The sequence below is a fragment of the Hippopotamus amphibius genome, chromosome X (assembly GCF_030028045.1).
Source record: "Hippopotamus amphibius kiboko isolate mHipAmp2 chromosome X, mHipAmp2.hap2, whole genome shotgun sequence".
Taxonomy (NCBI): domain Eukaryota; kingdom Metazoa; phylum Chordata; class Mammalia; order Artiodactyla; family Hippopotamidae; genus Hippopotamus; species Hippopotamus amphibius.
In genome coordinates this window covers 92,908,652-92,922,628 of record NC_080203.1, presented here as the reverse complement: position 1 = coordinate 92,922,628, position 13,977 = coordinate 92,908,652, and the positions used below count along the sequence as shown (strand labels likewise).

At 46.1% G+C, this 13,977-nt stretch overlaps 1 protein-coding gene across 8 annotated transcripts in view; it reads right to left on the bottom strand.

The window, feature by feature from the left end:
• Positions 1-13,977, bottom strand: part of SHROOM4 (shroom family member 4) — a 395,362-nt gene that overhangs the window by 206,656 nt on the left and 174,729 nt on the right. For all 8 annotated transcript variants that reach the window (XR_009050305.1, XR_009050303.1, XR_009050304.1 and 5 more), the window contains 3 exons: positions 12,188-12,322; positions 7,397-9,875; positions 2,065-2,126 (listed from right to left, as the gene is read on the bottom strand). Coding sequence is in view for 4 of the 8 variants with exons in the window: in XM_057718525.1 (XP_057574508.1) it covers positions 2,065-2,126; positions 7,397-9,875; positions 12,188-12,322 (2,676 nt within the window). In the remaining 4 variants the exon portion in view is untranslated. The remainder of the gene's footprint in view (positions 1-2,064; positions 2,127-7,396; positions 9,876-12,187; positions 12,323-13,977) is intronic.

Below are 13,977 nucleotides of genomic sequence, written 5' to 3'. Positions count from 1 at the left end.
TTACTGCTACTTAACTTTGTGTGGGTTAGTCTTCCTTGCTCAAGCTGGGGATGGGCAGGCATTATGCTTTGTAATGCTCTTCCTCTAATATTTCCCTGCTTGCCTAGAAACAGGCAGTACCTGCACTAGGTTTTAAATAAAGTCCTCTTACTTGACTGGCTGATTAGTAAGAGAGGCATTTTGGAGAAGCACCATAGCACAGTACAGTGTCTCTGAAGCTAGACTACCTAGGTCTAGTCAACTGTGGGACTTTAGGCAAATGAATTTATCTATGTATGCTTCAGTTTCTTCTCTTGCTCAAATGGAGAAACTAATAGTACCTACCCCTGAAAGTTATGGTAATAAATAAATGTTTGTAAAGTGCTTTGAATGGTGCCTAGAATAGAGCACCATGCTCAAGAAATGTTAGTTAGCACCATTATTTTTGTGTCATTTCACCATTCAATGGTGGAGGAGGCTCTGTTTCTTCATTTGGCAAGCAAATGACAAATAGATCTTGAGCAACTTCTCTGTGTCAGGCACTGTGCTAGGCACAGAGAATATATTCATGATACATCCATGACCAAGGTGTGGTCTCCTTTCTCAACAGTCTCAGTCTAATAGGGGAAACTCAGCAGGTCCACTAGAGTGAAATGATTTCTCCAAGAACAGTGGGGAATCCAGGCCAGCCATAGAATCCCTTAGTATCCCCACCCAGGCCTTAGCTTCCTGAGACATAATGCTGAGAAGTCCATTTGAAGGGTTTCCTTAGGGATCCTAATTGAAGCAGTTATAACTGTAAAAGCATGAACTTTGGGGCCAGACTAACCTGGATCTGAACCCTGGCTCTATCACTGTGTGACCTCAACTATGTTATATAACCTCCCTGGACCTCATCAATAAAATAGGTAGTAAAATTAACTGTTTTGGAGAATAAATGAGATTATGGGTATAAAAAGATCCAACCCAGTGACTGACAATTAGTAGATGATCAATAAATGTTGACTTCCTCTCTTTCCATTGCCAACCAGAAAATTGATAGGTTTCCCAGACTCTGGAGTCAAAAGAAAGCCAAAATTATTCCTGACTATAGCACCAAATCACAGGGGATAGTGTAGACCCTTGAAAAGAACCCTGGGCTTTTCAGAGGTCAGGAGATCCAGATTCTAGTCCTCTCCCTAGGTGCCCCCACAGAGGCAGAGCTAAGAGCCATCTTCCCTGTCCCTCCTTTATTCCTGGAGTTTGAGTTAAAGAATTAATATAATTTAGGGGCCTCTTGAACTGGAGAAGAACTGACTGAAAGAGTATATAAAAAAAATTTCACGAAATAGGGGTTCCAACCAGACTGATGGAGAGCAGCTTGGAGGAGGTAACTATCTCCTCCTCATGGTCACCTATGACAGGTGGGCTCATCTCTTTGGAGTATGAGTGTCAGGTGCCATGTTCCCCACATTACAGAAGCAGATTTTCCACTCTGGGCATTTTTTTCCTTAAGGGCTCTGCCCAAGCAACTCTTTCCACTCTAGCCCAAGCCATACATGCCATTTATAAAAATGTCCCTGCCTTCTTTCAGGAATTCAAACCTATTGTTAGCATGATCTGCCTTGGATTTTTAATGAGCATACCTTAAGCTCTCAACAAACCCTATAAAAAGAAAGGTGGCAGAACCCAAGAAACACTCTGAGGCAAAGGCACAGCAGTAGCTAGACAGTTTTACCTCCTCTCTGGCCCCTCAAACCACCCAATGGCTGCTGGGAAGGCAAGCATAGTTTATGCCTTCCCATCTGTGTTTTAGCATGGTCTGCTCCCCATGTCCTTGTGCCTAGGCACCTGCCTCAGGCCTCTAAGCTGATGGTCACAATATCCCACAGTACTCCTGACTACTATGCATTCCAAAATGTGCTACCCATCAGTTTGGTCTATAGCCCAGCTGCCTGGGGCTGGATTACATCTATGGCATCAAGCCTTTGGTACTGACACCAGACCAGGTTCCTCAAAGGAAATAGAGCAAATAGAAAACCTTACCAATTTCCACAGAAGCCTCAGAGATACTAACTCACCCCAACTCCCAGAGTGGTCTCTTACCTCCCTGACTGGCTGGTCTTCCTGTTTCCTGGTACTGGTTTCCATTTGTCCCCAGGAAAGTCCTGCAAAGCAAAATTCTGATAAGTTAGGGAACTCTGAGCAGCCAGGTATCTAGATGGTTTAAAAAATATGAAGACATCAGGAGCCTGTCCCGGGCCAGGCCCACCACCCCCACAGCTGGTTCCTTCTACTCTCGCATGTAGGCTAGATAGCTCTGTACCTAGAGGGCTGCCTTTCTGTCAGGAGGCCTGCTGGGCTGCTGGGGGCATGCAGAGTCTAAGACAGCAATCAAGGACCTGGACAATGCGGTATAGAAACTCCCAGTTTCCCTCTCTTTCTCCACTCCCCTCCCAAACCACGTTAAAAACCAGTTTAGCATGTTTGCTGTTTGTTCTGGCTCTTGGAAAGAAAATCTTTTTGTTTGCTCTGCCCAGTGAACCTGCTCCTTCCTCTTGCCTCTTTCACCACAGAAAGCATCTTCTTGGAAGCCGCAGCCCTTGAGCGGGCTTTGAGGCCTAAAGCTCCTGCTGCTGCAACCGTGTCCCACGGGGAGGCCGGTGGAGAGCAGGCATGCCAGCCCACCCCTGTACTGAAGGGGCCCTTCCTCCTCATCCCAGATCCATTGACAGTGGCTTAGGTCTGCTCATTTCTGGGAAGCATGCATGCTAGGTGCCACATTCCCCATATTACAGGAGGACACTCTTCACCATGAGCATATTGTCATTAAGGGCTTTGCGCAAGCATTCTTTTCCCTGCAGCCCAAGCCACATATGCCATTTGATAACATGTCCCTGCCTTCCTATTCTAGCTCCAAGCCTAATGCAAATTTGCCTTTGATATTCTCCCTGATTTCTGCATTCCATACCCACTACCTAGCGACTCAGAGCTTAGCCCAACAGGAATGCAGTCTTTCCTAAACCTCACTGATCTTCCAAAATCCCTCTTTCTTCAATGCTATTATTGTCTCCATTCAAAGTTTTATTACCTTTGCTTCAGTAAAAAAAATTTTACTACCTTTTGGGGGTAAGACACCTGGTTGTCAGTCATTCTGGCTAAGATACATGTTATCTGAGGGTAGTGATGTCACCTCCCTGAACCTCAGCTTCCTATCTGGCCAATAAGGACTAGGCTATCTAGCCTTGCTGAGTTCCCAGGCACAAGGATAAAATGGGATGTGTGTAAAGAATGCCTAGCACAGCTTCAGCACATAGGAGGCTCTGGACATTAGTGGCCAAGCTAAAGATGAGGTTTCACAGCTTTCACAGGACCAGAGCAGTCCCTGCCTGTACCTGACATGTTAGAGCAGCAAAAACCACTTGTTCAACTTCAGATTCTGCATTGACGCCCTTGTGAGATGTCCCTGCTTTCAAAGACTATTACTTGTTTGGCCACGCTGGGAGCCAGGATTTCCTGCCCATGCCCTGTATAGCCCTGTGGGAAGTGCTCAGTAGATAGCAGCGGCCAAACCAAACAAAGTCCTGTCCCAACTCTCAATCTCCTCAAGTCCCCAGTATCATCTTTTTTTTCTTTCCCTGAGCCACTTCGGTTGCTGTAAATTGTCTGCGCTCTTTGAATCAAAGAGGCAGTTATCTCCATGGCTTGTTGCAGATGGGGATTGATTGTGGTAGGAACTTGTTGCCCTAGTGGAAGTTAGGCATCCTGCCAGACAGGAGAGGGCCTGGGCTTTGCAATCAGCTTTTGGAGAGGCAGTGTAGTACAACTAGGAGCTTGGCCCCTGAGGCCACACTACATGGATTCCAATCCCACACTGTGTGTGACCTCAGGCAAACTACCCAGTTTCTCTTAGCTCATTTCCCCCAGCTATGTAATAGTGATCATAATAATAACAGTATCTATTTCTTGATTGCTTTGAGGACAACATGAGTTGATATATATAAAGCACCTAGAACAGCACCTGGTACACAGCAGACACTCAAATGTTAGTTATCATTATGTTGTTCAAATCCTGGCTTCACCACTTGCAAGATGTGTGACCTCACTGAGCCTCAGCTTTCTCAGCTGTAAAATGGGGATCCTATTATATCTCATAGAGTTGTTAAATGAAATACTTTGATAATATATGCAGAATTAACTGACATGAAGCATGAGGGATTTAGGTGTGTGCTGATTTTAGTTCTCTTAACAGCACCAAAGAGGAGCCAATTAGCTCCTCAACCTCTTCTAGGGGCCTTACTTCAGATAGCCACCATCACAACTACCTTAGCCACCTGAGCTGGCGTATCCTAGCCCATGCTACAAGTTTTCCCCATGTCTAGGGGGAGGGGGAGTTCAGGTGGCAGGGATAGAAATGGGCATGAAGTGGCTCCTGGACGGCTGTCCACATGTCTGAAAGCCTAGCGTCTAAGCAGACCTACTTAGCTAGTCTAACAAACATTAGGAACCCAATGCGTCCTTCCCTCAGAGTACAAAAGGAGAGGCATGGTATGGGCACAGGCACACCTGCATTGCTGCTGCAACCTGCGAATTTCACCTCCTTCCCTTATGGAGGAAATGGCCCTAGGCTGACTGTTCTGCAGCCATCATCTGCCTACCCCACCCCCACCCCCAACTTTAGCCCCTTTTCTGCATTGTCTACTTGTAGGTCCTTCTTTCAGCAAAAGTTTCTCAAGGTAAGCCCAAATATCCCTTTATTCTAAAAGATAATAACTCACCCTTAAAAGATGATTACTATCTGGCAGTCACTGTTCTAAGAGCTTTGCACATGTTACATCATTTAATCCTCTCAACCAACTTAAGAAGTAAGTACTGTTATTATTCCCATTTTTTAAAGATTGGAATGCTTAGGAATTCAAACCCAGGTAGTCTGGTTTCAGCATCATACCCTTAAACTATTATTTTATATTCCCTCTCCTCTTCTTCCCCCCTACATTTTATTATGAATATTTTCCAACACTTAGAAAAGTTGAACAAGTTTACAATGAACACCTATATATCCACCATTGTAGAGATCCCACAATTAGTATTTTACTGTATTTGCTTTATCACATATCTATATATCACAATAGATATTCACTCCTCTATCCATCCACAAATCCATTCTTAAATTCTTGATGCATTTCAAAGTACAACTTTATCTCCATAAATTTGAAAAGTTAAATGGAATGGACAACTTCCTTGAAAGGCAAACTACCGAAGCTCACTCAAGGAGAAATAGATAACCCAGATAACCCTATGTCTATTAAATAAATTGAATTTATTATCAAAAATCTTTCCACAAAGAGAACTCTAGGCCCAGATGGCTTCAATGATGAATTCTACCAAAAATTCAAGGAAAAAATACCAATTCTATACTAACTCTTCCCGGAAATAGCAGAGAACATTCCCCAATTCATTCGGTAAGGTCAGTATCTTGATATGAAAACCAGACATGGACATCACGAGAAAACTAGACTAAAATCCCTAATATACATAGACAAAAATCCTTAACAAAATATTAGCAAATCAAATCTGGTAATATATAAAAAGGATAAGACGTCATGACCAAGTGGGATTTGTTCTAGCAGTGCTAGGCTGGTTCTTATCTCACAAATCAATCAACATAATTCACTGTATTAATAGACCAACAGAGAAAAAGTGTATGACCATCTCTATAGATACAGTAAAAGCATTTGAAAAAAATTCAGCATCCACTCTTGATAAAAGTTCTCCCAACAAACCAGGAGTAAAAGGGAATTTCTTCAACCTGTTATACGGCATTTACAAAAAAATCTACAGCTAACATCAAACTTAATAGTGGAAAATTGGGAACAAAGCAAAATATCTGCTCTCATCACTTCTACTAAACACTGTATTGGGTGGAGGTCCTAAATAGTGCAATAGGGCCCCCCTTTCCTGTAAAAGCCATACACAGTAGAAATGAAGACAAAATCATTTATATTTGCAGATGACATGACTGTTTACGTAGAAAATCTTTTAAAATCTACCAAGAGAGGCAAGTTTGGCAAGGTTGAAGGATACAAGGACAATATACAAAATTAAATTGTATTTCTGCATAATAGTAAAGAATTTAAACTTGACCTTAAGAAATCAATATTATCTACAATGGTATCAAAAACATGAAATCGTAAGGATAAATACAACAAAATATGTGCAACATTTGTACACTGAAAAGTAGAAAATAAGTTGTGTAGATCAACATACTTTAAAAACTCGAGCATACATATCAAAGTTCAATATTTGCTTATATTTGCTTAATTTTTAGGCAAAATTTACTTCCAGTGAAATGCACAAACATTAAGTATACATCTGTTGAGTTCTGACAAATGTATACCACCTGTGTAACTCAAACTCTTATCAAGATATAGATCATCACCCAACAAAGTTGCCTCATGCCATTTCCCAGTTAATCTCTGTGTCACCTGCCACAAGCAACCACAGTTTTGAAAATTTTTCCACAGAATAGCTGTTTTAGAATTTTATATAAAGGAATAGTAGAGTATGTACTCTTTTGTGTAAGGCTTTTTTTACCCCTAAGTTTCGTTTCTTCCAAGAATATGTACTGAGCAACTTCATACACTAAGTCATTCAGAAGTGTAGGCCTATGCAAAAGCAGATCAACACAGGAACTAACTTCTGGTATGAACGCACCAGCCAAAAGGTGGCACTAGGAAAGCTATGGGGAAGGAATCTGGCGGTGAGCTGGCAACAGCGTAGGGAGTCCTTCCAGAAATACCCTGGGGGTTGGTGGTGGCTTGTATTAGAGTTGTAAGTCATAACCAGGGTATAGCAACAGCCAGTTTAGACCTGGGTCTCTGCAAGCAAAGCCTGGGAGACATCTGCAAATTTGCAGCTCCAAATAGTTTTAAGGCAGGAAATGGAAGGGAATACATGCTGTTTTGTATCCGGCACTGGGCCTGGCACTCTATGTTATACAATCTCATTTGATCCACCCAACTAATTCATGAGGCAGCCATTATTTTCCTCCACTTTAGAGATGAGGTAATAAGACTTTATTGAATACTGGCCATTTTATGAGGTAAAAATTATTTTCTTTTTCCCTTTAAGAAATCACACAACTATAACTTTTGGTGGTTGGATGACTTTGCTTAAGGTCACTCAGATACCAATTATACAGTCAGGATATAAAGCCCAGGTCTGTCCATTTCCTGAAGCAAAAGTTATTTTATTCTACCTCTAAAGATGAGGTAACTGCAATTTTGATGTCTTGCACAAGGTTAGGAAGTTACCACCTGGTGGACCCAGCACTATATAATTTTAAGGCATTATAATTGTTATATTTTCAAATGATTTACCCAGCTGTCTCCTACAAGGAGAATAATAAAGCTCACCCATCCAAGAACCAAGTCCTCACCTGCACTGTTAGATTCCTGGGTTTCCAAATGTTTCCAGGTGCCAAGCTGCTGTCCTCGAGGGTACCGTGCTGGGGATTATGATAGCAAGCTGAACACCGGATGCACTGGTGGTGGTGGCACCGGCAGTTGTAGCAGTTTGGCATCATATTTCTCTTTCGCAAAGCAGGGCAGATTTCCCCAGAACAATACATGCAAGGGTCATGGACTACAGCTCCCTGGACATTGCAGGAGTAAGAGCATGTCCTGCGGTAATCAAAATCACCACAGTGTAGTGGCTTACAACACATGGATTGTTCTAGACCTTTGCTCGCAAAACATTCTGTGTAAGTGGGAGTTTCTGACTGAAGGGGTGACATGGAATGATATGATTGGTCTGTGGCACGATAGGGTTGGTCTGTGGAGTGATATGATTGGTCCATGGGATGGCGCCTCAATTCCCTATAGCTGGAGCTCATTGGCTGGAAGTTTTGGTCAATAGGCTTTGGTCTCTGGGTAAAAGACTTGCTATGAGTGGTTAAACCTGGCAAATGAGATGTAGATAAGGATTTGCTGCTCTCTTCAAAGAACTTTCTTCTGTCTGCAAAGGGCAAGAGGATGGCTTCCTCCCCAGCTTGGGCAGTAGAAGCCTTCAATTCTTTGTCACCTGGGTTGGAAGGGCCTTCCGTGGCTAGTGCCACATGTGGCTGCAGGTTGTGCTCTGGTGACCATCTCCAGTGACCTCCACGGACTCCGCGGTGAACATTTGTTTTTTCAGAGTCTGAGGAGGATGGGTCAGATGCTTTCCACCTGGTGTTCAGGCTCAAAGAGGACTGGCTGGGTCTCTGGCCAGGGCTCATTCGTCCTTCCAAGCCCGTCCTAGATTCATGGCCCTCAGGGGCTTTGCTGAGGCACTCTGAAGACCAAGCCCTGAGTATCACGCTCTTGTTGAAGAGCTTGTCTCTGGGGCTAGGTGGCTTTTTATAGGAAGATAGAAGGGATGAGTTAGAGGCAGGAAGTGGAGGACTTTCTAGGTGCTCCTCAGTCTCTTTCACTGGCTCCTTGGTGTCACACAGCTGAGACAAGGGACTCTTGCCTTTCTGAAGCTGGGCCTTCCTCCTCTGAATTTCATTACGTAGATTGGTAGCAAAACGCTCGCTCTTCCGCCGGTTTTGGATCGAGCGGCCCCGGGTCCCTCCATTTCGCCTACCCCCTACCCGGCCACACTCCTTGGGCTCACTGTCCCCTTCTTCAGTTGCCTCTGTGCTGCCAGCTCCTTTAGTGGTTGAAGAACAGTCCCTGGTTGGTTGAGCAAGGGAGCCAGATGCAAAGGACTGCTGGCTGGCCAATTCACTGTCAGCTCTGCTTGCCCTGTTTGGGTCCTGGAAACTTCTTTCTGGAAGGTGTGCATCAGCCTCTCCATGTGGGGAACTGCTTGGGTTCTGATGTCCCGAACCCAGAGGTCTGTCATCCACTGGTCTGGCCTTTCTCTCTTTGCTGGACTGGTCTTGGGTTCCTCCTGCAAGAGGACATGGGCCTTTCTTGCCTGCGTGGCTACTGTGCAAAGGGGATAGAGTCCACTCCTGCCCATCCTGCCCAGCTGGGAGCTCCATCCCCTTGCTGTCCCTAGTATCAAGGTGAACATGCTGAAAATGGGATACTAGTAGCTGTTCAGGGGCACTATGGCGATGTCCTGTGATGTGTGGAGGATTGCCAAAAGAAGAAGCCTTAGCTAGCTCTGCTGAAGCCTGGTTGAGTGGGCTGGAATCTATGCTGGAAGCTTTGTCGTATGCTTTTGGGAATCCAATAGCTTTGGCCGAGGCCTCCATCAGTAGATGCTCAGAGCCCTTCTGGCTGGATTCAGGAAGTTGGCTGAGCTCACAGTTCTGATGGCCCTCATTTGTCACTTGGTCTTGCCCGCTGAGGCAGCAGAACCTGTTAGCGTTTCTTGGGGATAGTGTGGTGTCCGAGCTAGGTTTTTCATTCTGTTGCAAGGAGTCCACAAGCTCAGAAGCCCTGCGCTGCTCTCCATTGAGGAGTTGGGCTCTGGAGGCCTGAAGACTGTCTCGCCTCACTGGAGGTTGTGGTGGACCCCTGGCAGCCTTGGCAGGCCCTGAGTGGTGGACCTCCTGTGGATGAGATAACATCTGGGAGTTAGGAGTCAGGTGGCCCCCACTGGTACGCCGGCCTCCTCCTGAGGTCTCGGCCACATTAAGCCGGCCATTAGGGGCCTTAGTTGACCCTGGGCCTTGCATGATGCAGTCTGCAGAGGCTGGCTCCTCTGGCCTGAGGGAAAGGGCACAGTCAGAGGCATTTGAGCTGGCCGAGAAGGAGCTATAGGCTGAGTCACGCTGGTTGGGGTATGTGCTCTGGTCAATGGGCAAGAGGTGGCCCTCATAGATGGCTTGGCCTGGTTGCTCCAGGCTCTCCATGCTGCCAATGGAGCTGCTTTTCTCAGTGCTGCAGTGCCGGGAGAGTGGACACCACTGCACACACACGTCACTGCAAGACACAGGACACTATGGTTAGTTAGCCATGTCACCAAATCCCTTTCCCACCTTGGCCAGCCCTGCCATGGAGAAGGCAGGACAACCCAGAGGCACCCATGCCACAAGTGAGAGGGAGATAAGGCAAAAGAGGAAGGAAGGGAAACAGAAGAACAGATGGACATTTGGGGTGCCAATGAAACGTGGTAAAATGGGAGACAAGATGATACATGGAAGAAGGATAGGGCAAGATCCCAAAGACTAAGAGTGTGAGAACTCCATTGAGGGTTGTGTTCTGTTTCTCTGCCTTCAGTGAGTCTAGAATTGCTTCTGGCCTATTGCTGTCCCCAGGGAGTCAGCTATAGCTCTCTGCTAGGAGAAACAAGCACAGACTATTAGCATTTGAGAGGGGCGCTAAAGGGCTGATTTAATTTCAGCCAGCCCATTTTGTAAATCAGTGGTTCTCAAACTTGAGCATGCATTAGAGTCACCCAGAGGGCTCATCAAAACACAAGTGACCAGGCCGTATGCTCGGAGTTTTAGGTCTGGGTGGATCCTGAGAATTTTTACTTCTGACAAGCTCCCGGGTGATGCTGGTGCTGTTGGTTCAGGGACCACACTTTTGAGAATCACTGGTGTCAAGCAAGCCCTGCAAAGGGAAGTGATTGGGAGGAGGTGATTTTCTCAAGGTTGCCCAGCTCTAGTTCATGGCCCAGACAGGGCTAGAATTTAGGCGTCCCCCTGCTCTTTTCTTCATAATAGTAATCCTCAGCATTTACTGAGGACCTACAACGTGCCAGGAACTTTACCACGTCTCATTTCAAACTGAAGGGGAGAGATTATCATCTCCACTTGACAAATAAGAAAACTGAAACTGAGGGAGGGAAAATAAACTGACAAGCTCACACAGCTGCTAGAGAAGCAGACCTGGAATTTGAACCCAGGCATCTGTGAGTCTAATGTCCTAGCTCTTCTGCTACATTGTGTGTTAAATGTAAATAACAGTAATATCTGTATCAGAGGTTTGCTTTGTGGGTGAAATCAGACAATAAAAGTGAAGCTCTTGTCCCAGCCGGGGCACCTAGTGAGGATTCAATACCTGGTAGCTGCCACTCGCTTGATTGCTGTTTTCGTAACTATTGTTATCAGCATCCTCTCTACTACGACTAATGATACTATAGTGGTCCCTGCCCACTCAGGCCGCCCTCATCCCCCATGGCAAAGCCAAACTGGGGAGAACAAAGAAGGGACTAGGCTCAGACACAATCTTGAATTTTTAATATCATTTCCCACACACAAAGCCAAACTGAGCCAAGTCATGCCAGTAACTCCCTGTGACTAGAACCCCAGAGGTTGCAGGCCGCTCACAGTTCCAAACACCAGAGCTGAGCGGTGGCAGGAGCCCACAAGATCCCCTAAGTCAGCCTTTCCTAATTCTTGCTCTCCGCCTTGCCCCTTAGCCACTCCACTTACTTGGACTTGTTGGCTGGGAGATCTGCTACCGACCCCACCACCCTTCCTGTTGAAAACAGCCAAACCCCCACTCAAAGAGCAGCCAAACTCAGAATATGTTTCTGTGTATTCTTCCAGAACAAAACTGCCTCTGCCTCTGCCCTGAGCCCCTGGCTTCCTATGCCAAATAAAGACACCAAGTTGGGGCAAGCTTAGCTCTTAGCTTCCCTGAGCCTCCTCACAGAAATCCCTTCTCAGAGGGAAGATCTTGTTGGGGAAGGCAAAAGGCAGCTGAGGCCGGCAGCTTTGCTGGCTCTGGGCTTGCTGAAAAAGTTCTCTGAGTCTGCTGGGCAGCTGTTTCAACTACAGACCATCCCAAGCTCCCTAAATTGAGAGATCCTCATTGCAGGAGGACCCTGTAATATTCAGGGAGGTCCCCATCCTGAAAGCTCTGGTTCTGTGACAGAGCTGGGATGAGAGGAACACTGGATGAGGTCACTGTGAGTTGCTGTAGCTAGAGAAGAGGGCCAGAACCCAGTCCCAGGGCCACCGACATCAAAGACTAGGACAATGCGGAGGAGCCAGGGAAAGAGACTGCAAAGGAAATAAGGTGAAAAGCAGGAGAGAGTGGTGTCTTGCAAGTCAAGTGAGGTCGGTATTTCAAGGAAACATTTTCTAAAAGGAAAGGGACTGTCCCAAAGTCACAGAGAGTTAGCAGTAGATGAGGACCAGAAGCCAGGCACTCTGGAAGCCCACTCCATTTTCCGGGATAGCACTCTGGGCTCTATGGCCTCCAACAGGGACTAGAGTACAGGAGAAAGAGTGGCTGGGTGGTCTAGCCTCCAGCCTGTCTTGAGGGGAAGGTTCTGGACTCACCTTGTGTTGCAGCCAGAATGCCAGGACAAGCTGAAGGCTTCAGAAGGGAAATGCATGTTGGTGGCCGCTTCAGGGCATCCCTCCAGCAGCTTGGCCACATGCCATGAGTGCGGCCTACTAACAGGGGCGTTTCTCCTACAGCAAGAAAGGGACAGGAAGTCAACTTAGGGAATCAGAGCTGAAATCACTTCCCAGGCAGCTTCCGCCCCACCCGCTCTTTCCCTTAAATGAAGCTTCATCTTGCAAGGAGCTGGTGTAGGAATCTTAGCGGCCACCCCCTCAGCTCCCAGTACTAAAATCTCCTTCACCCCAAGGACAATCCCTGGAGATACAGAATGTTAGCATCACAGGACTCTTTTGCTCATGGGTGTATCCCAAGCATGTATAGCAGTACCAGACGCATAGTAGATGCTCAATAAATATTTGTAGAATAAGTGAGTGCTGCTGCCCAATGAACAGTGTGCCCACCCTAAGGTTTCTCTGAGAAAAAAAATCAATCTGGCCAATATTCCCATTTATCTCTAAGAAAGGAATTGAGAAGTTTGAACAAGTCAATACCAATTGGCTGCCAATTTTCAGTTTATTCATTTGATAAGCATTTGTTGTATGTGTCCTGTGTACCATCTGTGCATAGCTCTGGGGATACAGAGATCAATCAAACATAGGCTTTGCCCTTGAGAACTTACAGATTAGTGAGAGAGAAAGAGCTAATTCAAATAAAGCATGGTAAAGGCATTCAGAGAGTGAAGGATAAGATGGGCACAGAGGTGAGGTCCCCAATTTGTAGGCAAATGGGTGGCAAGGAGCTCCAACTCCTGCCACGGAGAATAGAACAAGATGGTAGATGGTATGGTGCTAGGCTGACAAGGGAGACCGGCTGTTCAGCAGGACAAGGGTGAATAAAGGGAAACAGGTCTGAGGCCAAGGCTCTGGATGCAACCACAGTGTCTGTCTGGTGCTGGAGGCTGCAGCCACAACCTTTGCACTAACTGGCTTCTATAGGTACCATCTCTGTGCTCTGGTATATTTCACATGAATAGATGCCACCCTTACAAGTGGGAAAGAACAGGATGGGGAAGAGCCTGTGTGGGGCATGGGTAGTGCCAGAAGATAAAGAGACAATTGACATGAGAGAGAATCAGTGAGGGAGGGGGAGAAAATGAGAGGGGATAAAGGGAGGAGGGAAGGGGGAAGGAAAGAGAGAGGGAAGGGGAGGGGAGGGGAGAGAAGAGGAGGAAAGAGGAGGAACAAGGAGGGGAGGGGAGGGGAGAGGAGAGGGGAGGAGAGGCAAGGTGAGGAGAGGCGAGGCGAGGAAACAAGGAGAGAAAGATAGATGTCAGAAGGGCCAGGCAGATAACAGAGATAAGGCGGAGAGAAGGTACAGAGAAAAACAAGTGACAGAAAGGAAGGAATGTCTGAGAAAGAGTATAGGGAACTACATAGAGAGAAATGGTTGATAGAGAACAAGAAAATGACAGAGTAAGAGAAACAGATGATAAATAAAGGAGATGATGGAGAGATAAATAGATGATAGCGTATTTACTAATTTATTCATTCATTTACTGTGGCAGATTCCATACTAGACACACTGAGGGAGCAGAGTTGACTAAGATAAGGGGCAGTGTTTTCAACGCACTTGTTATAGAGTGGGATAAATCAGCTCTCTACCTCCCAGGAGCAGTAGTAGACACACTCAAGCTGATTCCATCCTAGCTGGGAATGCCCCTTGCCCCAGTGGAAACACAGAAAATCCCAGTCGTTCAGAGCTCTAGAGGGCTAAGGCCTAATAA